At 32.7% G+C, this 25,453-nt stretch overlaps 4 protein-coding genes across 5 annotated transcripts; all 4 read right to left on the bottom strand.

Annotated features, from left to right (window-relative positions):
- Window positions 1–2,043: 2,043 nt before the first annotated feature.
- LOC118344250 (pectinesterase inhibitor 4-like) lies at window positions 2,044–2,676 on the bottom strand. The gene has a single exon (XM_035684397.1). The coding sequence runs from the start codon at window positions 2,674–2,676 to the stop codon at window positions 2,044–2,046; it is 633 nt and encodes a 210-aa protein (XP_035540290.1).
- Window positions 2,677–6,025: 3,349 nt separating this feature from the next.
- On the bottom strand, window positions 6,026–6,646 carry LOC109022115 (pectinesterase inhibitor 4-like). Its single transcript, XM_019004919.2, has one exon. The coding sequence runs from the start codon at window positions 6,644–6,646 to the stop codon at window positions 6,026–6,028; it is 621 nt and encodes a 206-aa protein (XP_018860464.2).
- Window positions 6,647–14,098: 7,452 nt separating this feature from the next.
- LOC108980504 lies at window positions 14,099–18,762 on the bottom strand. Of its 2 annotated transcripts, none has more exons than XM_018951440.2 (7): window positions 18,695–18,762; window positions 17,821–17,959; window positions 17,650–17,705; window positions 16,728–16,848; window positions 16,527–16,633; window positions 14,547–14,616; window positions 14,099–14,450 (listed from the first exon to the last, which is right to left on the bottom strand). In XM_018951440.2, exons 2-7 carry the CDS (start codon window positions 17,900–17,902, stop codon window positions 14,371–14,373), a joined length of 516 nt encoding a protein of 171 aa, XP_018806985.1. In that variant the 5' UTR covers window positions 17,903–17,959; window positions 18,695–18,762; the 3' UTR covers window positions 14,099–14,370. The 2 variants fall into 2 exon arrangements, with proteins under 2 accessions (XP_018806985.1, XP_018806986.1); XM_018951441.2 differs by lacking the exon at window positions 18,695–18,762 and adding an exon at window positions 18,380–18,674 and having other exon boundaries at window positions 14,126–14,450.
- Window positions 18,763–21,161: 2,399 nt separating this feature from the next.
- On the bottom strand, window positions 21,162–23,800 carry LOC108980505 (lysine-specific demethylase JMJ706-like). The gene is made up of 8 exons (XM_018951443.2): window positions 23,602–23,800; window positions 23,240–23,396; window positions 22,912–23,131; window positions 22,719–22,772; window positions 22,529–22,608; window positions 22,173–22,450; window positions 21,688–22,074; window positions 21,162–21,292 (listed from the first exon to the last, which is right to left on the bottom strand). Exons 1-8 carry the CDS (start codon window positions 23,798–23,800, stop codon window positions 21,162–21,164), a joined length of 1,506 nt encoding a protein of 501 aa, XP_018806988.2.
- Between the last annotated feature and the right edge of the window lie 1,653 nt (window positions 23,801–25,453).

Raw genomic sequence — 25,453 nt, 5'->3', positions numbered from 1 at the left:
ACCTTATACCTGCCTCGTCATTTATTTCAAGCCTCTTGGCAACACGAGCATCAACCTTCTTAAAGCATCTAAAATGTCTTGCCTTCCCCGGACTACAGGCGTGGATGTGATCCAATATCACCTTAGATATAGTATATCCACCTCCAACATTTAATACCGCATTAATTCTAGCCTTACATCCCATCTTTACAGTTTGTCTTGGTTTCATAACATTGGCAACCGTACTCTTCGATGTGCCTCCTCGCGCGCATGCCAAGCAAAACCATCTTACTGTCCCATCGTCATCCTGTCTAATATTCCTTTTGGATACCCCAAACCCTTTCTTCTTACCATACTTTATATAATAAGCATGCACTTCTTCTACAGATGAAAATTGCATTCCAACCGTAGGTTCTTCAATTGTTTCATCACTTCCAATCTCCTTATCAATTTCTACCTCATCACACTCATTATTTGAAAATTCTATATCGGCATCCATTGCAACGTTCAAATTCTCTGCAAATATAAAACATGTGAAACAAGGATATTAAAATAAAGCATTTGGCATAAGTCTTGAAATTCATCACATCAGCTATTCTATCTACTGATCAGCTATTCTCCACAACTTATTAAACTTGAATAAAATAAAAATATTACATTCAGCCAAGTATCTATTGTATAATAAAATAGCATAGGGAGATCAAGACTTTTTCTTTTTCATTTTTAATCAAGTTGTGTTCATCATTGACCACAATCTGTGTAATGACAATCTGTGTAAATGCATTGATGCTGAACAAAACCACTACGGAGAATTAGTGAGATATATTGATTTTCGGTTTTCACAAGCATTTACACAAACATGTAAAGTGCAATTTCTTATTTCACAAATTTCTTCATCTTTCCATTTTATTTCCCTTCCTTAATACAATACATTGAGATAATATAATAACAACATAGCTTAGAACATACGAATCCCAAACAAACCACAAAAAAAAAAAAAAAAAAAAATCTAATAAACCTTCGGACATGTTGCAGTGGGAAACAGCAATGCTGGGAACTCGGGAACTGCTGGGAAACAAATCCTTGGGTCCGACGACGGAGAGATGGCCGAGAGTGGTGGTGCTCGAACTCGTGGGGCTGGGGGTCTCTGCTCGCGAAGGAAGCTCTGCGCCCGCTGCGCGGGGTCTCTGCTCGCGAAGGAAGCTCTGCGCGCGCTGCGCGGGGTCTCTGCTCGCGAAGGAAGCTCTGCTCGCGCGATGAGATGGAGGTAAGGGAGATGAGGTCGGAACGGGTTCTCTGCTCGCGCTCTCTGGGTCGGAACGGGTTCTCTCAAGCCAAGGGGTCCGTCCGAATCTGGGTTCAAATTTCGCCATGGCTGAAGCCTCTAAAAGGGGGGGGGGGGGTTAGTCTGCCCTCGTGCGTTCTTTCTCTGCCCCTTATTAATTTTATTGCTTTGCTCTATATTTTAATTGCCACGTCGAGCGGGATGGCCGAACGGGACCTTAGTGCGGGATGAGTAGCAGCGTCCTTACCTTCTATGTTTTCAAATCTTGCACGACAACCACTTGATCAGCATTAGTCGAGAACTTGCATGAGTATTTCATACAAAGAGATCCAAGAGGTACAATTAACTACAAATTATGTTTTTTTTTTTTGGGGTAGGAAATATAAATTATGTTAAATCTCATTGATTTTCAGTCTATTGGGGCTGTTAATAGATAGGGCATGTTACGTATAAGGCTCACTGCCCAACGTTATCCAAAAAAAAAAAAAATTACCTCGTATATATAATAACATCGACGAGCCGGGAAGAGGGTAATAAAAAGGAAGGAATTGAAATGCGCATGACGTTCAAAAACAATAAAACAGATATTTCCTTTAGCTTTCGCACTTCACAAAAACCATAATAATTTAGAAGCCGATCTTATTCTGTGCCACCAGGCCATTAATTAATTTCTCCAATTAATTAAAGGACCTGAAATCATGGCTATTCTGAAAGAAGAAAATTAAGTAGTAGCTGATCTAGCCAGTGGCCGGCCGGACGGGGTCGCATGCCTTGATCAACTAATGTTTGAGGTTGTTGATGAGACACAAAGCATTGCTAGTTAGCCAAGCAATTTTCACTACACTATTCCTGATCTTGTTCTTCACCGCTGCACTCACCCACCCGCCTTCCTCAAACCCGTCCATGCACGTATGCTCATCGATTAAGGCTGCACTCACCCACGTCTTTATGTTCTCCAGCTGCACTGCGTTATTCGAATCGTTTAAATGTTTCAGGGCATTCAGGGATTGCTTGAGCTCGTCGAGGGAGTTTCCCAAGTTCACGATGCAGTCCTTAATGACTGCAGCTTCTAAACGCGTCAATCCGGCAGTCTGTCTCGATAGCCCTTTCACTGTGGAGGATGCATTCCGCGCGGCTTTTAGGGTTCTGGAGAGGGCGGTTTTGCAAATGTTGTGGGGGTTTTCTTTGATTTTGAAGGCGTAAGGGGAGAGGGATTTGTAGCATAATGCTGGGTATGTGGTTGAATTGCAAGATGTTTTGATGTAATTTTCGTAGGTGTGAATATTATTACCTGGAGAAGTACTGGAGGCAGCTAAGGCTGTGTGAAGCGTTGAAATCATAAATAGAAGAGAAAGAAGCCCCATGAGAACATGGGATGAGAGTGGATTTGTAAGAGGGTTTGCTGCAGCCATCTGATCTCTTTTCCTCTATCTTTTCTTGCAATATTGATGTGTTTGTGGAATAGCCCAACATGTATATATATATATATATATATATATATATATATATATGTATGTATATAGGAGACTGTCGGCTGGATGTATGATTGTATTCTGCATTGCTTTGAAATTCTAAGCCTCGTAACACCGAAAAAGTTATGACACTACTGTATAAAGATAATAAACAAAAGTCATGGTGCTATAGAATATAAAACAAGTGTATAAAAAATGAGAAAAAGCTAAGGATTTTGGCCATGTCAGGATTGAGAATCTCACATTGTATGTGTTATTTATATTGCAGGTCGGCTCAGATTAATGATGAGAATACATTAATTCGATCGTGCCCTGCATATACTACAATAATACTTATATATATATATATGTATAATATCTATTATATTATAATAAGTGACTATCTAATTATGAATAGTAACTTTTGTTATTATTTGTTAATTTTCCGTTAAGTTTGTTAAGTCCAGTTTTATCAAAAGATTCTTAAAATTATTAACCATTTGATGTGTAGCTCTTTTGTAGAATTTAATGAAAAATCATGTTTTACCAAAAGGTCCTTAAGACCTTTGACCATTTGACGTGTAGCTCACTTGTAAAATTTAATGAGTTAAGGATCATATTTTATCAAAAGACTTTCAATAGCCTCGCATTTAGATATTTTGATGAAGTTTAATTATTTTTAATCTTGATATTTTGTTATTCTTTAACCTTATATTTTCTTTTTTCAGAAAATTAAGTTACATACTTTTTCACTTTTTTTTATTTAAATTATTATGTTAGATACACTTCAAGACTAACGCACCCGGAGCTGTTTCGTAGTGTATATATAATATATATATACATACTAGGGAACTTAAAAAAATAGATGACTAATCTTTGCGCGGGGGCCAATTGTAGTTTCTTCAATATTTAATAAGCAAACTAGTGGAGCTAGCAAATGCGGTATTCTCATTATATATTTCCCTTCTAAATATATCATTTAAATATAAAATAATTTTTAATTTTAAAATTTTAATTTTTTCATCTGATCAATACAACTTTCTTAAACTTAAAAATAAAAAATAAAAAATAATAAAACATTTTCAAAATTTTAAATAAAAATAATAACACAAAATTATATTTAAATAATTTTTTAACTTTATAATATTTTTATTCAATTTTTTCTCTTTCTTTTTTTAAAATTTAATAAAACATATTAATTCAAACTATTTAATATTATTTATAAACTATTTTTCTAATTATTCACATATATTTTAAAATATTTTAAATGTCTAATTAAACGACCAGCACATGAATTAATATACCGTATCACGAGGTGATGAATAAGACAGGCGGCACGGATATTTCACGAGTACAGTCTTCCCACATGGCATCCTATAAACACATCCACTTGTAAACTTATTAACATCTCTATGGTAAGTCAGGTTTTTGGGAGGTAGAATTTTATTAATCCTCCTCACATCATCATTTCATTATCTTCTAATACCACATTAATTAAATGATTGATAAATCAATAAAAAATTAAAATAAAATTTTCAATTATTTGATTCCATATATATAAAAATAATAATAATAAATGATATATTGACAAATAGCTTTTCTACGTGCATGCAGTTATCATACAAATGAAAGTACTGTAACAAACCCGCTTGAAGAGTTCAGCGCTCATGTGGCTCATAGGCTGCAGGTATCTTTTAATTCTTTTTTTTATTTTTATTTTTTTATTTTATCTTGTACTTCAGCCTTTAGAATATTAGTTGTATTAATTAGTGGGCTTAAGCCCATAGCCTTAATTACTTTGCAGATTGTTGTTTTATTATCTTTGTTGTTTTTTCCCACAGCTCGTTACGTAGGTTATATGCATTGAGTACTTTTTGTTTTGTGAAAGAAAATATTTATTTTTCATCATTTTATTATTTTATAATGTGACATTAGATGATAGATTTACAAATAAAATATAATAAATAATTTTCAATCACTTAATGATACATTATAAGATGATGAGAGTTAGGATGATAAGTAGCATTACTCTTTTTGAAATCATCCAAACAATTATGCTTTCAAATTGAGATTATGCTTTCAATCCTTTGGAGTGTGTTGCAGAAAGATAAAATCATGGAAGTGAGCAACATAATACTATTCATATCGCTCCCCCTCCGGCGATATGAATGGCTCCGACGAGCGATAACCTCTCGACCGGAGGAGCTAGGTATAATAGGTACTTGAACCGGCCAGTGAAAAATGAATAGAGAAAAGGGAGCAAATTAAGGAGACTCATGGGGAGAACAAATGACGAAAGGTTAGGATAGGGTGAGACAGGATAGATCAAACGGGCAGGTAGGGTTTCTGTGGAAAAGCCTATGTATGTAAGCAAATAGCACTTGGGTAAGTTGGGTTGACCCTCAATAATTGCTAAATGAAGGATCTTGGTGTACCTGGATTTAGATTAATTTAGGGACTTGAAGTTTGTGTTCAATAAAACTGATCAATGAATAGAATAAAAGCATATATTATTAATCATTTTATATTCATTAATCTAATTAGACAATTTAATTTAATAAACATACTTATATATATATATAACTAATTAATACAACTATATATATATATATATATACACACACACTCCTGATCACCAAATGCATGCCTTAAGAATTCCATTGGTTGGCAACAATGTAATTAATTAATTAATGATGGTAATATACCCGGCAACTCTATCCCTGGGATAGGGTTGAATCGAGATCATGGAGTTGCTGGATTATTAATCATGTATGCCAACCTACTCTCTCTCTCTCTCTCTCTCTCTCTCTTTTTTCTAGCGTTTGCCTCATACCAACATCGAAAGTACTAAACAAAAAGACTTTGCTTGGACTCATGTTGTTTATGAACTGATCAGACATTGCTTAATTAATTTGAATGCGAAAGTACTGTATATATGTACATATATAATGCGATTAGATGAGGAAAATAAAGTAATAAACTCGAAGTTTCTAATTTTTATCTCTAGAGGAGATCAACTCAACATGTAAGATTTTTCATTTTCTTTTTTCAACAGTACTAACAGGTCATTTTCCTTGCAAAATAGCTATATATGGCTGAAATTTTATACATATATACGACTGACATATATAGAGTATCTTATTTTCAATCGAAGTCTCAGAATTCGTACAGAAACTGATCTAAGCAGCATTTCGAGCGTGCATTACATATAAAAGCTCTAGTTATTATTCCGTGAGTACAGTACATTGCTACTTGTCCCATTAAAGGACCTGAATCATGCATGCAAGAATACTACTAGGGTTACTTTGAACTAGTAATTAAGGTTGTTGATGAGATACAAGGCATTGCTTGTCAGCCTGGCAACTTCCAATATACGTTTTCTGACCTTGTTCTTCACCTTTTCGCTTATTTCTTGGCCTTCCTCAAACCCATCCAAGCACGTATTCTCATCCGTTAAGGCCGCACTCACCCAAGTCTTAATGTTGGACATCTGGAATTCCTTATCCCAACCGCTTAATTTGTCCATGGCATCTAGGGATTCTCGGAGCTCATCAATGGAGTTTTTAATGTTCACGATGCAGTCCTTAATAACTGCAGTTTCAGAATTCGTCAATGATCCCTTCTGCTTGATCAGTTGCTTCGATACTATGGAGGATGCATTCTGTGCAGCTTCTAGGCCTAAGGAAAGGCTGGTTTTGCAAAGCTTTTTGGGATTTGCTTTGATTTTGGAGGCATAGGGGGAGAGGGACGTGTAGCATAATTGTGGGTATGTGGTTGAATTGCAGGATGTGATGATGTAATTTTCGTAGGTTTGGCTGGTATTGGTGGTGGCTAAGACTGCTTGAAGCGTCAACATGAATAGAAGAGTGAGAAGCATCATGAAAACATGGTATGAGATCGGTGGATGTCTAGGAGTGGTGTTGGCTGCCATCTCTCTTTAATTCCCTCTTTTTTCTATGCACTTATACTTTTGTAGAGGAGCCCAATATATATAGGAGCGATTTGCTAGGTACAAGTAGTTTGGCGCACCAAATCGCGTATCAACACTCACATAATTTTTTTTATTACAAAAATAAATAAAAAAATGTCTTATATTTAATATTGGTACACAGTTTAGTGTACAAAATCACTTGTAAGGATGGAGAGTTGTAGGCCATGCAGGTGGCCGCTACGGTGATCATGATCATGCTGTAGAAAAGATCAATAAGAAATGATCAAAATGATAATCTAGAAGAATATAAGTAAATGATTAATGTTACATATAATCGTGAAATACGTAAACGTCGTACAATCGTTTTAAAAAAGAGTGATGTCTATTATTAAAAAATTAATTTTATTTTATATAAATATCATATTTATTTATTTATTTTAAAATAATTACACGATATTTATACATTCACGATTTTAAACATCATTTCTCTAAATAAATAAAAGAAAGTTTAAGTACGTAATTTCAGAATTAGGCCGGCGTCCAAGGAATATTTGTAGGTACGTACGTCTTGATCATCCAAGTCGCATTGATCATCGTGCTCTGCACGTCACTGAAATTAATGGTATTAATAATATTATAATTATCATGCATGTGCTGTAGTTGAAAATATTATGCATAGATTGATTATATAATCTTATTATTCAAGTCAACCATAAATTTTATATTTTATATAAGTCAACCATGGCTAGCTGTTTCATGTATAATTGATATTTATTTGGTTTGATAACCAGAGATGGTAGTTGCTGACATTAATCTCGGCCGGCCCCGGCCACCTCCCTTTCCCGAGGTTGAAATTTGTAAAGAGATCATAGTACATAGGCATACATACAGTTGGAATAAGTAAAGAAATTTGAAAGATTGAACTAAACATTGCAGGCCAGCCAGGTAATATATATATATATATATATATATATATATATATATATATATACTAGCAGTGTATGTACGTGCGATACACGTTTGCCCTGTATTAGGTTATTCTAAAATATAAATATCTAGTGTAGAATAAGAGAATTTAATGATAAGGTCTATGAAGATAATATAATTAATTGTTTAAGTAAATTATAATTGTTTAAAGTCTCTGATAATAGATTTAGACAGACTATATGTTTAAGCAAGTCAGGAAAGTGAATATTACATAATTATTTTTTTGGTTACTGAAAGTAGAGTCTAAAATGACTAAATATTACATAATTGTTTCTTTTGCTACTGAAATGATTTTAGTTAATTAAAAATATTATGAGATTTAAATTATATTAAAAACTCTAATTATTTACATGATTTTAATTTTTTAAAATATTTAATAAAATTCTTTCATTTATTTTACTGTTTAGAACTGTTTATTACTGTAATTGTTTATTATTGTTCACGAGTAATGTTCAGTACTGTTTATTATTATATCACATACTATAGCACTGTTAATTACTATTTATACTGGTTAGTAGTATTTATTATAAAAAAATCTTCACTGCTTTCTAACACTCTACACTCCATATTATTTTTAATTTTTATTATTTTTTTATCAAATATTTATTATATGTATAATAAATAGAAAATTTGAAATAATTTAAAAAGAATAAACTCACAAAAAAATTTTAAAAAAAATATTAAAAATTTAAGAAATTCAAAAAAATATAAAATGTAAAATGTGATAGAAGTTGTGTAGTAAAATTCATTTATTATTGTGGTACTGTTTATTATTGTTGTATATAGCCGAGATAATTTATCATTGAATATTCACAAAATTATTATTTTATTTTATTTTTCAAGCATCTTTTAGAGTATAAGTTTATATACAATATTATTTTTAATAAGTACGTACTCTATTTTATCAAAATATTTAATTTAAATTTCAATTTTTGAAATTTTTAATATTTCAATAATTGATTCTATATAATTATATAGGTAAAACTATAAATATTGATATAAGTATTTACATATAGAAATAGATTTGTTGATAAAGTTTTCCTATATAAAAATTCTATATGTAGCCACTTTTATGTTTTATTTGTACATTTTATTAATGTAATTGACTGTGTTACAATTTTTAATATAATTTTTGCTGTTAGTTATATTATCTTGAACACATAAGATTTAAATTTTAAAAATTTATTTTTTAAATTAAATTATGTCATATAAATAATATATAATGTAAAAAAGAATAAACTCACAAAAAAATTTTAAAAAAAATATTAAAAATTTAAAAAATTCAAAAAAATATAAAATGTAAAATTTGATAGAAGTTGTGTAGTAAAATTCATTTATTATTGTGGTACTGTTGATTATTGTTGTATATAGCCGAGATAATTTATCATTGAATATTCACAAAATTATTATTTTATTTTATTTTTCAAGCATCTTTTAGAGTATAAGTTTATATACAATATTATTTTTAATAAGTACGTACTTTATTTTATCAAAATCTTTAATTTAAATTTCAATTTTTAAAATTTTTAATATTTCAATAATTGATTCTGTATAATTATATAAGTAAAACTATAAATATTGATATAAGTATTTACATATAGAAATAGATTTGTTGATAAAGTTTTCCTATATAAAAATTCTATATGTAGCCACTTTTATGTTTTATTTGTACATTTTATTAATGTAATTGACTGTGTTACAATTTTTAATATTATTTTTGCTGCTAGTTATATTTTCTTGAATACATAAGATTTAAATTTTAAAAATTTATTTTTAAATTAAATTATGTCATATAAATAATATATAATGTAAAAACCTTCAAATAATTTTTAAACTAATTCGAAATTATAATTTGAAACAGTTCAAAGTTCATGCAGAATAAATATTGAATAAATGACATTAAATAATTGACTTAAAAAATTCTAAAATCAATGAAGCAAAATAAATTATTTCAGTTATTAATTTACAATATGAAATTAAGAAGTTAAAGGATTCATACTTTTGATACTTTTATGAGCAGCTTGTTGTTGGGATATCTTGTTTCCACTTTCAACTTCACGGAGTTCAACCTATGTAGAAAATTCAACAATATAATATTACAGTAAAAACAAAAGTATATTTGTAAAGGAAAGAAAAAAAAAATTATTATTATTGAACATTAAATTGTAGGACATATAAATACTTAATAAATGTATTCATCACAATTATTTTTTCTTAAACTCTCTCTCTCTCGTAGGCGATTCCGCAGCACGGTGGTTCTCCTCCAGCGCTGCCCGACGCCGCCGAGTCCCGGCTATCGTCACGGCCAACGTCGGCGTGTTCTCCTCACGCCGGCGAGCATCCCTGGCAGTTTCAATCTTCCCCACGCGCAGCCATGGTCTCCTCCGTGGAAGGAGAACCGAAATGGGTCTCTTTGATTTTTTTGAGTTTCCGCCGCCGTACGTCGACACCGACGGTCACGACCACGACGGAGGAGTCCCCCTCAAGGCGGCGACCATCCCAGCCGCCTTCGAAGTGGGCCACGCGCAGCCCTCCGTCTCCCCCACGGAGACCGAACGGAAATGGGTTTCACCCATTTGTTTCACGTTACGCCGCCGTACGTGGCCACCGAACCTCACGACCACCACCGACGAGTCCCCTTCAAGGCGCCGACCATGGCACCCACCTTCGGAATCCCCCACGCGCAGCCTCCGTGTCCCTCACCGAAACCCACACGGAGAAAGAAGAAAAAAATATGCGAGAATTGTTCTGTAAATTTGAAGTGTTCTGTAAATTTGAGATGAAAGTGTGTAGATCAGATATCTCATCTCTTATATGTAAAGATTAGATATTTATTTTACGTTTATCTGTATGTAACGATTAAAATCGGAACTGAGGGACTGAACGAAGAAGATTAGATATGTATGTAACGTTTATCTGGAAATTGGAACTGAACGAAGAAGAAAAACAAGACTAAAATCGGAACTGAGAAAAAGTAACTGAGAAAAAGGCTGCTACTATTCACTACTGTTCATGTTTTATACACGCTTTTAAGTTATAGGGTGATATATATATATATATATATATATATATATATATATATATATATGCCCAAAGCCAAAAAGAAACAAAGCGGGTTTTAGGGATACTGAGTTTATTATAAGGTAATTCAGTCCATGACCATGCAATGATAAAAGCTGAAATGATTTCAAAGGTTAGATGCACTCTAGGAGTGGGTATCCGGGCTCCGCCCCTGCCCTCTCTACACATAAAATTTATTTATTTATATATAAATAAATATATTGTATATAGATATATACAATTTATTAAAAACTTAAAATTATATTCAAGTCACATCACAAGAAAAATAGACTTTTGTGGTCATTTAATTACGGTGAAAAGATTATTTGTGACCAAAACAGACTTATTTTAACTGTAAATAGTCATTTCGCTGGAATTAACTGGTCACAAATAAACAGTTTTCTTGTAGTGTCATTGGATTGCCTTGACCTCCTAGGCCAACCTTTAAATAGGAGGTCAAGGAATACAATAGTTATCCTTAAGTAATGTGAAACTTAGTAGAAAGTCTCACATTGCTTAAAAATGATTATTATATTGCATTAGCCTCCTATATAAAAGTTGGCCTAGGAGGTCAAGACAATCTAAAATCTAACTCTAATGAGTTTAAGTTCTTTTTATATTTATAAATTTTAATTTATGATTTAAATTATATTATAGTTTTGATCTAAAAAAATATTTTTAGACCAAAATTTTTTTTGTTAAACACAATGTATTGGCCTAGGCCGGGAGTAGGGTGGATGGGGTTTTTTCCCTGCCCCCGGGCACTGGGGAGGGGACCTGGGGTGTGGGGGAGGTTACCCCTGCCCCGCACCATGCGGGTATCACCCTTGTCACGCAGATCCATTGAAGAGGAGATCATGACCAGGAACTTGCATACTAAGGTTAATTTGATGGAAAACGGGTCATGTGGAAATAAAGAGTACTGGGTTTGTAGTACATTAATTAGTTCAAGGGAGTTACGGATTTTCTTCCACTTGATTTCTTAAATTAATACCTATATATTTAATTGAAAATTGTTAATTACTAACAATAATTATTCTCTATCGCATGTATTTATAATTAGAATATTCTTAATACATAATGATAGAGTATTTAATATTCTGTGGTTCAATATTGACAATGTGACATGATAGAGTAACAAATGTCCTACTATAATAATTAAGTTGACTACTACTCCCACCGGCCGGTAAGTTTATAGATTAATTTGGAAATGCATTTGTTATAGAATAATTATAACCATGCATTTCCAAATTATTAAACTTAAAAAAGAAAAAGAGGTTTTATACTTGAATTTGAAGGTGCGTGAGAAGCCGGTCGTTTAAATATTAATGGACCGTTGGTTAAATAAGATGGGTGAGGCCCCAATCGTCCATTGGCCCAATATGCCATCCTATAAAGTGCATGCACGTGTCTACCTTGATCACATCCTTTTTTTTTTTTTTTTAATTTGTCTAGCATGAACTTATGGGTGCGGGTGTGCTCCTTCCCGCACCTCGCACCCGCTGGGCCCATCCGGTTACCGGGGTGGATTGGACCCTGGTCCGTTCGCCCCCTTGTCCACCGTCTATCCAAGACAAATAGACAATCGTAAAACACTAAAAAACTCCAAATTGCAAATTACAACAAATTGGAGAAACAAAAAAAAAAAAATAAAATCCTAAACTAGTAAACTTAAGATCTCGTTTGATTACACAGATAATATGAGATAAGATGAGATGAAAGTAAAATTAAATAAAATATTATTAGAATATATTTTTTTAATATTAGTTTTATTTTGAAATTTGAAAAAATTAAATTGTTTATTATATTTTGTATTATAGTTTGGAACAATTGTAATGATTAAATGAGATGAGATAGTATGTGTTGTGTAACCAAACGAGACCTCAGAGGACCCGCTACTTTTTCAACTTCTTATAAAAAGTTAAAACTCATCTCAACCCATTTCATATATTAAAATACATATCTCAATCTATTTATATTCAAACATATCTCAATAGGACCCACAAAATACTATTATTCACATATCAACTTAAGATAATTTGAGATTACTTCAGCATCTAAATGCAACCTAACATATATGAGTTCAAACTCTACAAAGAATCACAACCATGGCTGTGTTTCCCTCTGCAAACCCATGGTCATTCATGATCGTGGGTTTCCACGACCATTTGTTCTTCAAGAAGGACGAGAAGAAAAAGTGGAGGAGAAGTTGAGGAGGATGAGAAGAGATGAGGAGGAGGAGGAGGAGAAGAAGAGGATGTGGCAGTGAGAGAGAGAGAGAGAGAGAGAGAGAGAAGGGGGGAATGAGAGACCCAAAGAGGAGAGAGAGGAGAAAAAAAAAAGAAAGTGCAAGAGGGGAGACAACTTAGGTTTAAGTTAAACTTAATTCCAAAATGATGTCGTTTTATTAATTATATATTTATATATAATTATAAATATTTTGGGTTGGGCTGGGATGTTGGGTATGGGGGGCAGCCTTGGGCCAAGCCTACCCACCCACTACCTTTCAAGGATGCGGGCAGGGCACTCTACCCTCGCATCTGATGGCAGGCTAGCTCATGCCGCCAGGCACAGCAGAGCGGTGGAGGGTGGGCAAAAGGAGTGCGGTGCCTCGCCGCCCACCTCTACATGAACTGTTACTTCATCCCAATAAATACTAGTTTTTGAGACTTGGGAAAAGAATGATCTGATATAAAAAGTCCAAAATGAAGTCCAAGATTATAGGGAATTTAAGTTTATAAGTAAAATGGAGAAAAATATGGTAATTCATGGAAGAAAAATTCAATTACATTTTATCCCATTTTTGGTACGTACTACTACCTTCCCTTATCTATCCATGCAAAACATATTTTCTATAGCGCCCAATTTGTCGAAAGATCTTATAGAAGAGTAGTGCTAAATATTAGGGCCAGCAAATGGTCTCATGTAGTACTTTTGAAAAAACTGAAATCTACTATAAAATAATTTTTTAAAAGACTTCGATTGGTGAGATTATATTAATATATATTAGTTGTACGTACGTGAATTAACTCATAAGGAAAAAAAAATGATAGTTACAGTCATGGGTGTGTAAACGCCGTATAATCACTTTTAAAAAATTGAATAAATACGAGATTTACAAGAAAAATAAAAATTTTAATAATAGACTCCACTCTTTTTTAAAACGACTACACGACACTTGTACACTCTACGATTACATATAGCATTACTCCTATATATATGGCGTTGGTTGTGATCGATCTATGCTAGCTACTGCGTATACTGTGGCTCTTCAGTTAGGATGAGGCTAAGCTCTCCATGAGATTATTTTTGTTGCAATGAGTTGCAGTCTCGTACAAACGGACGTCACAACCATATATAACTACACTTAGCCCCACAAAAAATAAAGAAACGACATCATCAAGAAATATAATAGGACAGATTCTTATTTTTACTACCAACTTAACCATAAGATTCTATTTTAAATTTTAATAATTGTTATAATGATATGCTGTTTTACAGAGCGCGAGTGCGGAAAATGGAAATACAACATTCTTTCTCAAGGATGGATCTCAGCCAGTTAATCAATGAACTAAAACTACAAAATCAAATCTTTCGTGATTTGTGTGGATAATGAATCACCCAAAAAACTTCAGCCGTTGACATGGAGAGTCATGACTTGTAGTTACAAGCATCAGTTAAGAGGCCCTTTTGGGAGGGGACATGTTACTGATAAGAGATGTTGCTGTGCCAATTGTAAATACTTGTACCAGAAACCCTGGGAAAGTTCAACAGAGGAGATTAAACTTGCAGTTCAGATGTAAAGTAACCATTAGTTATGATTATATAATCAGCATTAAAGATTTGAACTCACCAAACAGAACAAGAGCAGTCTCCAAAAGTTCCAACTTCTTTGTTTCCCATTTACTTGGATCTCGGATAAGCTACTCAGAAATCACAAACAAAATCAGGGCATTTCAACAAGAATAACAATTGAAGTTCCACAGTAACTAACTGTTTACACCAAGTATAGATATATATTCATTTTTAGAGATTGTGCTCTATAACTGCGTATAAGTGATTTTATAGATGCCTGGACAGATGAGACGATCTTACCACATGATAGAAGTGATAAATCACAAGTTTGATTATATTATTTACTATTACTAATTGCAATCATCTTAGCAACTTCACAGTATGAAGCAAATCTCTTTTTTTATATACACATATGTATATATACACGTGTATATTATGGCCCATATTTAATCAGAGTATAACTACTGCCATTTATACATACTATCACAATGACATCACAAAGCTACAACGTGCACATTTGAAACAGATATTCAGAAACATACAAAGCCGGACCCATTGGTAATTTTTTCAAGTGTTTGTTGAGTAACAGATGTTCATGGGGTTACAAAATTAAAGGCATTACGAAGAAATGATCTTTTCAAGTACTGTTTTTCAGCTGGTTCATCTGCAAAAGACTTTCGGTTCTCTACTTGGACCCCATGAAAAATTTGGACTTGTGGAAAATGATTCTGATCTAGTACTTCATGGCCTAGTAGAAATAGAAGGTGCATCCACATGGACAAAAAAGGATTGCAATCACTTTGATAATGATCGAGTGCCATTGCTTCTTTCATCCAAAGCGGTAACCCCTTCGATATGATCCAATATAGATCTTATTTTACCTTGATCAAAGATATTTCTATCAAGACATGAATCAAAGTAGGAAGATCAGCTGAAATGTGTATTTGAAAGATAACTATGATAAGATTCCACAGGCATATAAGTTCTCTAAGGAGAGGAAGGAAGGTTTTGTTTCGTAATATTTTATTCTATTATTATTTTCTAAAACTGTATGTCTGATGATCTAATAGAGACAAACTAATTAATGCTTCCTTAAGTTTCTACTCCAATGCATTGACAGGTACACCAATGAAACCCTGCCGCTAAGAAGCTCTCTTTGAGTACTGACTTGGAAACAGTTAATTGAGTTGCAGCAGTTTTTAGTTTCTTGCATAAAGAATGTGAAACTTTGGGAGTAGATCAAGAGCCAAAGAAATCTATTAAGCCAAGGGAGACTTGGCTTGCTCATGTTATTATGGCGTTTGTATGGCATAAAGGCCAATCAAACTAAGTGATTTCAATTTAACTACTTCCATTTAAAGGCCAATCAAACTAGAACATTGTGGTTAAGGGGTTTTGTTTTAGTGAACATTGAGGTTAAGTTGACTGAGCAAAAGTATAAATTTAGTTTACGTCGCATCCAATGACTGGTGATGCTTCAACTACTTTATTTACCCCCAAATTCAGATAATGAGATGTTTTCTAATACTAACAAGAAGTATATTTGGAACAACAAACAAATGACATGAGCAAGCCAAGTCTCCCTTGGCTTAATAGATTTCTTTGGCTCTTGATCTACTCCCAAAGTTTCACATTCTTTAAAGCAGTATAGTTGAACATCATAATTTTTCGTACTAAATCTCCCAAGTAAAAGAGTTCGAGACCTACACAGCAGTAGTGCATTGCTAACAACTAAATTAGGACACTGTTTATGGGATGCAATATTCATAATGAGCTCAGATATGTATACAAATGATAGGACCTCTTAACTATTTTATATATTACTCCAGGCCCTGACTTAATTACTCCATCCTGTCATATAAAAGAAAAACTTTGCAATTTTTGAAGGTCACTCTCTATCTTGTTGCTCTTACCTTTTTTTGCTCGATTCTTTTTTCTTTATTGGCTGTTTTCTTTATTCTTTCAATGTTCAACATTCTTGATTGCTTTTTAAAGTTCTCGATAATAACCAACATTGGTGAGAAAAAAATCTTCTTACCTCTAACATAAAATTGCTCTTAGAAAGACAAGCAAGCCAGAGAAGTATCGTGGTAGAAGATCCAACCATATAGATTTTTAACAGGCCCACTCGACTACGTCTTTGACCTACAACACAACAGGAATAAATATCTAACAATTGAAAACAGATGTGTAAGTTTGTAGTAGCTTGAAAAAAGATATTTAGAATATGATCAGCTACCTAATTCCCCTAGTATCAGAGAAACAAACCCAACAGCAATAGCGAAAATAGCAATTCTATCAGGATCCTCCTTTGAGATTGACAGAACTGTGCATACAGTTCCAATTAATTGAATCACAGCCTGCAGTAAAAATGCAAATCCAATCAATAGAAAATACAAAGGTAGCCACTTGACATAAATGATATGATTAATCCCTTCATGTAACACCACTACTATTGTTTGCAATATCATAGAATTAAAGCAAAGAACCATAACACCTCAATTGAATAGCCAAAATTTCTCACCTAAGGTTTTAAAGCATAGAATACCTGAAGTGGTCTAGTCTATATCCAATCTTACACAAACCAGAACAATTTCCAAGTCAAACTTAGCGCATCTTGGGTACCACCATTCAAGTTTCTGTGGGTACAACAAACCTTTTTTATAATCTTATGCAACTATTGTTACAATATGAATCCAATCATCAATCCATCTGTTGACCTAGATCAACCTGTATCCTGTTTAGACAAAGCAACAATCTTTTCTCGTCCATGGAATATGGGTATTAACTTGTTGGCCGCATCAAGCAGGAAAGAAAGAAAGAAAAATAGTTTAAAATAAAGATTTAACCATCAAACCGAATAACTGGCCGTCGATACAATGCAGGTAACAGAGTTATATACTATTTCTACTTAAAAAAACAAAAACACGCCCAGAGAAATAAAGTCTATAACTCTAAAAAAAATTCAAACAATTTTGCTCCTGCATCCACCACTTAAAAAATCAGACACACAATTAAAAAAAAAAAGGTTCAAAGTTTCTTTGGAATTTAGGAGCTACTATCTATAACGTGCATAAGCCCTTAATGCATACAGAAAAATAAAACGTTATTACAATTGGTAATGGGATGTAGAAAACAAACATTAAGAGGGAGTACTGAACCTGGGTGAAAATCAGAGAGGAGAGACGAGACTTCCCTGAAGCTACCTTCTGATACCCTAAGATCCAAAGAAGATTAAATCTAGTTTATTATTTATTTACACAGAAAAGCCATAGTGAAGAGCAATAATGCTCCTTGTTAGAAGCCTTAAGGAAGGTTTGTGCAGGATTTACGTGAATCGACAACCATCCGATAGGAGAAATCAGAGCCATCTGTCCCAGAAGGTCTCCCAGATGCTGATTTTCTCTGCTGCATCGTCTACTTCGATTTTCTGTCTAGGTTTCAGACTTTCAGTTGGTTCCGCCTTGAAACCTTTGAAATGAGTGGGGTCAGAGTAGAATTTTTTGTAAGATGGAAGCAAAGGATTGGTTTTATAAAACCGAATCGTGATAGTTGTAAACGAAACTTTGACCCTATAATTCTCGGAATTTTACCTTTTACAGTGGCCTCTGGCTCTAATAGATTATTAAATTGCGTAAGATAAACATTGGGCCGAAACAAAAATTCATTGAATCAAACAATTAACATATACAACTGAATGTATAATACCATCGACAATCTAATAAGGGAGGATTAGATGAATCGAACATTTAAGACATATATATATAGCTCTGTAAAAAATTTACATTTTTTTTGGAGAACAAAAGAATAAATTTGACTTTTGACATATACCCTATTCCTCAGATAATATTCAACTAGCAATGTGTGCAACAGAGGGTTGAAAAATATAACCTGGTGTGTGCTAGAAGACAACAAAACTTTGTGCGCACAATCTGTCAAACAGGTGAAGTGCAGTAAAACTTCACAACTTAGGAACTCTAGAAGAATCAATGATTTTGGCCGAGTATAGCCACAAAATCTGCCAAACAAGGACCTAATTACTCGACAAAGACCATCAACTCCTGTATCAAAGTTTCACTTAATATGCCTTAGCAATAAAAAAAAAATACTGTATTTTGATCTGTGTTAGGGGTTAACTCAGAGAAAACAGATAAAATGGAAAACAAGATGGAACAAGAAGAACCAATAATCGAGGCAAAATCCCACCTCCACAACGAATCAACTATGCACTTCTGATGGCTTTCCCTTCGGAGTTCTTCCTATTATACTTCTGTACATTTCCAAACAAAATGCCCCACATTACATTTACACTCATTATGCTAATTACACCAAAACGCACCGTTCTATTTATGAGATCCATAATTTTAAATTCTTAGATTTGATCTAACAATAGAAATTTAAACATTGATTTAAACTAATTTAAAATTTATATAATTAATATATAAATATCATATTATACATAAACTATCAAATTTAATTTATTAAATATTAATCTTCCATCATTAAATAAATGATAAAATTTTACTAAATATTTTATGAAATTAAAATCATATAAATAATTAGAGTTTTAACATAATTTAAATATGATAATATTCTTAATTAACTAAATTAGGCAAACGTGCGAGGGGAAGGAGAGAGAGTGAGAAAGGAAAAGTGGGGGAAAATGTTAGTTTTTAGGTTTTAAATTCCAACCCTTCATATTTAATCTTCATATTTAATCTAACGATAGAAGTTTAAATATTGATTTAAACTAATATAAAACAAATAATTAAAATATAAATATTCTACCATACACTTAAAATTAACTTTAATTTATAAAATATTAATTTTTCATCATTAAGTAAAAGATAAAGTTTTACTGAACATTTTTAAGAGAATAATATTATATCATACACTTAAAATTAACTTTAATTTATAAAATATTATTTTTTCATCATTAAATAAATGATGAAGTTTTACTGAATATTTTTAATAGAAAAAAACTATCTAATTAATTTAAAATTTTAATATAATTTAAATTCCATAATAAATGATGAATATGAATAAATAATAATTTTACTCATTGCATTAGACTATTTTAATATTAGAAATCATTATTTATTTATTTTTTCAATTAGGCAAACATGGCAAACGTGCTTTGCACGTTAGCCACCGCTAGTGTATATATATATATATATATATATATATATCTGCCTATTACTTAAAAAGCCTATATGGTTACTGTTTATTACTGTTCATCAATAGTAATGAACAGTAAAAATGCTTTTTTTTTTCGAATATCTTATACTGTTTGTTACTGTTCATAAACAGTAATTATGAACAGTAAATAGGTTTTTTTTTTTGGTTTTTTTTTTAAATTTTTTTTTCCATGTTTGTTTGGTTTTTCTGTTTCTTTTTGGGTTTGTCCGTGTGAATGCCAATGTGCGATGTAATACCACAATCGTGCATGAGGAATGAGAGAGAGGGAGAAAGGAAAAGTAGGAAAAAATACTAGTTTTGGTTTTAAATTACAACCCTTCATCTTTAATCTTCAGATTTAATCTAACGGTAGAAGTTTAAATATTGTTTTAAACTAACATAAAATAGATAATTAAAATTTAAATATTTTATTATACACTTAAAATTAACTTCAATTTATAAAATACTAATTTTTCATCATTAAATAAAAGATAAAGTTTTACTGAATATTTTTAAGAGAATAATATTATATCATATACTAAAAATCAACTTTAATTTATAAAATACTAATTTTTCATCATTAAATAAATGATAAATTTTACTGTACATTTTTAAGAGAAAAAAACTATCTAATTAATTTGAATTTTTAATATAATTTAAATTTCATAATAAATGATGAACATAAATAAATAATAATTTTATTCTTATACATTAGACTATTTTAATATTCAAAATTACACTTTATTTTTTTCTTCAATTTGACAGATGTGACAAACGTGCTTTTTTTTATCAATTAGAAAATATTACGCCATATAGGATTTTACACAAGTATCACTAATTTCAAAGTAACTAAGCACATGCTAGGATTTAAATCTAACCCTTCATTATAACTTTCCAAATTTTATTAAATGGTAAAAATTTAAAGACTGATTTAAATTAATTTAAAATAGATAATTAACATATAAATATCATATCATAAATAAATTATCAAATTTAATTTATAAAATATTAATATTTCATCATTAAATAAATGATGAAATTTTGTTAAATATTTTTAAAAAAGTATAACTATATAAATAATTAGAGTTTTAACATAATTTAAATATGATAATATTCTTAATTAACTAAAAAGAACTGCTACAACTAACGAAGAAGTAGCCTAAAAATATGTCTTGAATGTGTATTTCACTTTTTTATTTTTCTTTTTTTTTTTTCATGTATTTTTTTAATCATCATAAACATTTAAAAAAAATAAAAAATTCACAAAATTATTAAAAAAACACTTCTTCAATCACTAAATAAAAAAAAAATTAAAAAAAAAATTAGGTAAACGTCCCTTGGACGTTACCTACTGCTAGTATATATATATATATATATATATATATATATATATATATATATTTATATATATTATTTGTATGGAAATGGAATAAGAATATGAGTACTACTGCATTGAACAAAACCTAGAACAGATCCATCCTCAATGCAACAAACTTTAATTTTGAAGACCCGAAAATATTTCTTCTTCTTGCTCAAATGTTTTGGCTGCATCTTCCATTGCTGATATGTCCGGCCTCAGAAAAATAGTACGTTCGTGTCCACATGAACAGTGATGCAAATCAATCTCTGCAATGAATATGGAGGTATTAGCACAACAATCTCATGTATAAAGTTCTTAAAACACTTGATTGAATAAATGATTTAAACAAAGTTGAATAATAAATAAGAAGCTTGTTCTCGATTCTAAATTTTATGGGTAACGCTAGATACAGTATTAGGATATGCAAGTCCTGTATATTCTATTTTAAAAAAAGTGTGGTCTATCATTAAAAAAAATGACTTTTTTTTAGTTGATATTAAATTATGCACTTTTTTCAAATAGAGTTGTGGGGATTTGCATACCATAAGACTGCAAATAACATTTCTGATATTTTATCATATCTCAGTTCTCATTTTCAGTAATTTTCCAGTAACTTTCTAATCATTTTAGACTTAAATTTTTAGTAACACTGTTGTCATACCATGAAAGAGGCATAAAGGATCAGAGTAGCAGAAGTTGCACATATTGTATGCCAAGTAACAGTCGCGCTTGCAAAGGCCGCATAAGAGAGTTCCTTCAGCATGTGGGGAAGAAGCAGATGAATGTTTGATGCGATGAAGCGCCTGCTTATGCTGCCTTATGAGGCGTACAAAAGAAATCTTGACAGCACGCTGTGAGACTGCATCTGTCGATGAATCACCTGAATTGTCTTTCGAAGACATGAGTAAAAGCATTGCTTCATTACAGAGGAGTTCCTCGTATGATATTATTGGAATCTTCTTGAGAAGAGCATATCGTTGATTGGCCAATTCCCCCATTGGAAACCAATCTGCAGTTGCAAAGTTTACTGCTTCTCCACAATTAAATCCTGAAATTTAACAGAAAAGTGATTAAGGTGACAACTACTGGCAAGCAAATACAGAGAGAGAGAAAGAGAGAGAGAGAGAGGGAGAGAAAGAGGTTTACCATGGCTAAATCCTGCATGATATGCTCTAGGAAAGGTAATGACAAACTCCCCTGGCACCTGCTCAGCCTTGTAGACAGGTACATGATGTTGTAGCAAAATACTTGGAAGAAACATTGTGGTTTTTTCGGAAAGCAGTTCAAAAGCATCATCCTCTCCATTGGATGATATGATATCTTGAGAGTAAACATGATCATGGACTACCCTTTCAAACTGCGGAGCTGCATGACCAGGAACTCCATACCAAGTTTTGGGTGCACCAGAGTGATGATAGTTAATGCTGAGAAGGAAAGTTTTGGTTAGGACATATATAATATATGAACACAGTTTTGAAAATAGTTGAAGTATGGTTTTTTACCTGAACAGATAGTGATCTTCCACGTGCCATGCAAACATACCAAATTGCATTCCAATGTAAAGCATTGGATCCGTAATTCCCTGGATTCATGTCCATATATTAAAAAAAAAAAAAAAAAAATTCTCTAATGAAAAAAATCTGATGATGTAGCTTGAAGATTTTAGCAAGGTATGGACAATGGTCAGCGTACCGGAATAACTCTTCCAACCAAACGCAAAACGGACTTGTGAAGCCTTGACAGATTCTGCAATCAAAGAATCAAATTATAATATGAATCATAAAATAGGTGACAGAATACAACAGAGAAAGCATAATTCATTTTTAAGTCTCAAATCAGTCGTCATATTGATCGAAGTTTTGGTAAAGAATGAGGAGTGTAGAACCTTCAAGTTCCATTTGCTCTTCCCAAGCTGATCCCTAGGATCAGATGAAAAGGCACTGCCATCAACATTGACTCCATATTCAACGGTTTCTTTCTTTCCACGAACCAGTCGATGCCAGAACTCTTTTTCCATGTATGCAGGAGAATCACATGAAGAGCAAGAAACTTGACAAGCAGACTCCTTGTTTGCCATTTTCTCGAACTCACGGTAGGTATATTGCCTGAAAATGAAAACAGAAAACCATATTGCTCAGACAAAATGAATAGTACTACCATATAATATCTCACTATATGCTTAATTTACAGTCAGTATCATGTGTGGAAGTCACCTTCCTCTTCTATAAAATGAGATCTTATCATTCACATCCCATTTAGCAAGCCGAAAAGGTTGCACTACAGTTTCGAACTTGAAGTTCCCAAGTTCTTTCATCAGTACCACACTGGCTGGAACAGAAGCATCTATTGGGAGAATAATCTTGCAGATTCCTGAAATATTGTAATGCAAGGAATTGATTCAGCGATATTTAAAAAATTTCCATTGAAAAACTAAAACCATTAGTAAAGGTAAACAAACTAAAAGAGCTTTAACTCCCAACAAGAAAATGTGGGCACAAAAAATTAAAATTTAATACAAAAATTGTTGGGCTTAAACAGTAAACAAAAAAAATTGTATCTTTTCATTATCTCATACCATATTTAGAAGCTTCAGGAGCAATATGTTGAAGATAAGTTAATGGATCCTCGAACTCGATCTTCGATGGATGGTATACAGGACACTCTAAAATGTCATCTATCCATTCTAATTCTGCGAGGTGGGACTCATCAATAGCAACCTTCGCTGCACGTGATGTAAATGCTTTTGCAGCCTTCAATGGACTTTGTTTTTTCATGTTAGTAGAATTCGTCCCTCTCCCTGAGAAGAAGATGACCAATGCAAATTATAAAGCATTCCCACCAAATTAGGCACGAATCTTCATAATTCCGAAACTTTACCCGGTAGAAACATTTCCAGACACGAATCCGAGAAAATTAGGCAGTCAAAAAAGACACAGAGAAACAAAGAAGCCCTTGAGAAACCAAACTTAGTAAAAACCACAAATCTTGAAACCTATACTTATAACTTCTGTTTGGTCCCCAACAAAACAGAGAACAAATGTGGGGAAGAAAGGAAGAAGAAAAGTTGCATCGTTTCGTTTTCGTCTTCTTTTTTCAGTAGTAGGATTAATTTTCTTCTGTAAATCCTGATAAAACGGAACAAGAAAAATCATGTTCTACTAGTTCTACTAATTTACTTTCCTTCTAATGTTCTTCATTGAATTTTTAGAAACCAAACAGGGGTAGAGTAAAAGAAAAGGGTAGAGAAAGAAAAAAGTATACCGGAGAAACAAAGGATATACAGGCGAGAGAAAGAAGAGATTTTTCTGGAAGAGTTGCAAGAGTAAGAACAGAAAAAACCAGACAAACAATCTCTGAAAGATTTCAAAGAAAATCTCTCAAAAGATTTGTAGAACTCTCAAAGGGTTGCAGTTGGCTCTGTATAGGCAACCGTTGGTAGTTATCCGTCTAATTTGTACTCATTTCAGTTATCTACGACGGTGTGAGCGAGTTCTTGTCCGCCACGTCCGATAAGAAGATTCTCTTTGGGTTCATTTGAATTTTTTGCGACACGTGGAAGCATCTTCAAAGATTTTACGTTAGTTTACATGCAGAAGCGAAACAGCTTACACTTTGCCCCCATAGCCGTTGCCCTCCATGCTTAATACGATAAATTAAATTTATTCTTTTAATTCTTCTTTGTATCGCGTGTTAGTCACATGTAATTTTTTTCTTTATGTACTGATATAAATACTTGCTTTGATCAATGTACACGATGTCACGAACGATTTTAATTCAATTGAGGTATTTTTTCTCCAGAAGCTTCTCTCGACCTTTGCTCTACTAGGGTTTCATTCTTTTGTTGTGTTAGGGTTTCACCCCTTTGTAATCTCCTAGGATTTGCACTTTACATAGTATCAGACGTCCATTTTTTATTGCTTCGATGGTGTCGTCTAAAAAATCCGTCTCTGATGATGCTACTTCTCCTTACTTTTTTCATCCTAGTGATAGTCCTGGTGTCCTTTTAGTCACTCAGCCTCTTCTCGGTGAGAACTATCATGCTTGGTCCCGTTTGATGTTCATGGCTCTCTCAGCAAAGAACAAGCTTAGATTCGTTGATATATCTATTCCTAAACCTTCGGATTCGACAGATTATTTCATTTCTTTATGGCTCCGATGTAACAATATGGTGATATCTTGGATCTTAAACTCTGTTTCTCTTGAAATTTCTTCTAGTATCTTGTGTATTACAACTGCTTGTGAGATTTAAGGAATGATTTTCTCATAAAAATGGGCCTCGCATTTTTCAATTGCAGAAATCGACTTCCTTTCTTTCTCAGGGTTCTCTTTCGGTGAGTAATTATTTTACTCGTCTTAAGGGCCTTTGGGATGAACTTACGAATTACAAGCCTATTCCTACTTGTTCTTGTGGAGCTGTACGAACGTTG

The sequence above is a fragment of the Juglans regia genome, chromosome 13 (assembly GCF_001411555.2).
Source record: "Juglans regia cultivar Chandler chromosome 13, Walnut 2.0, whole genome shotgun sequence".
NCBI lineage: Eukaryota > Viridiplantae > Streptophyta > Magnoliopsida > Fagales > Juglandaceae > Juglans > Juglans regia.
This window is presented reverse-complemented; position numbering and strand designations above follow the sequence as displayed.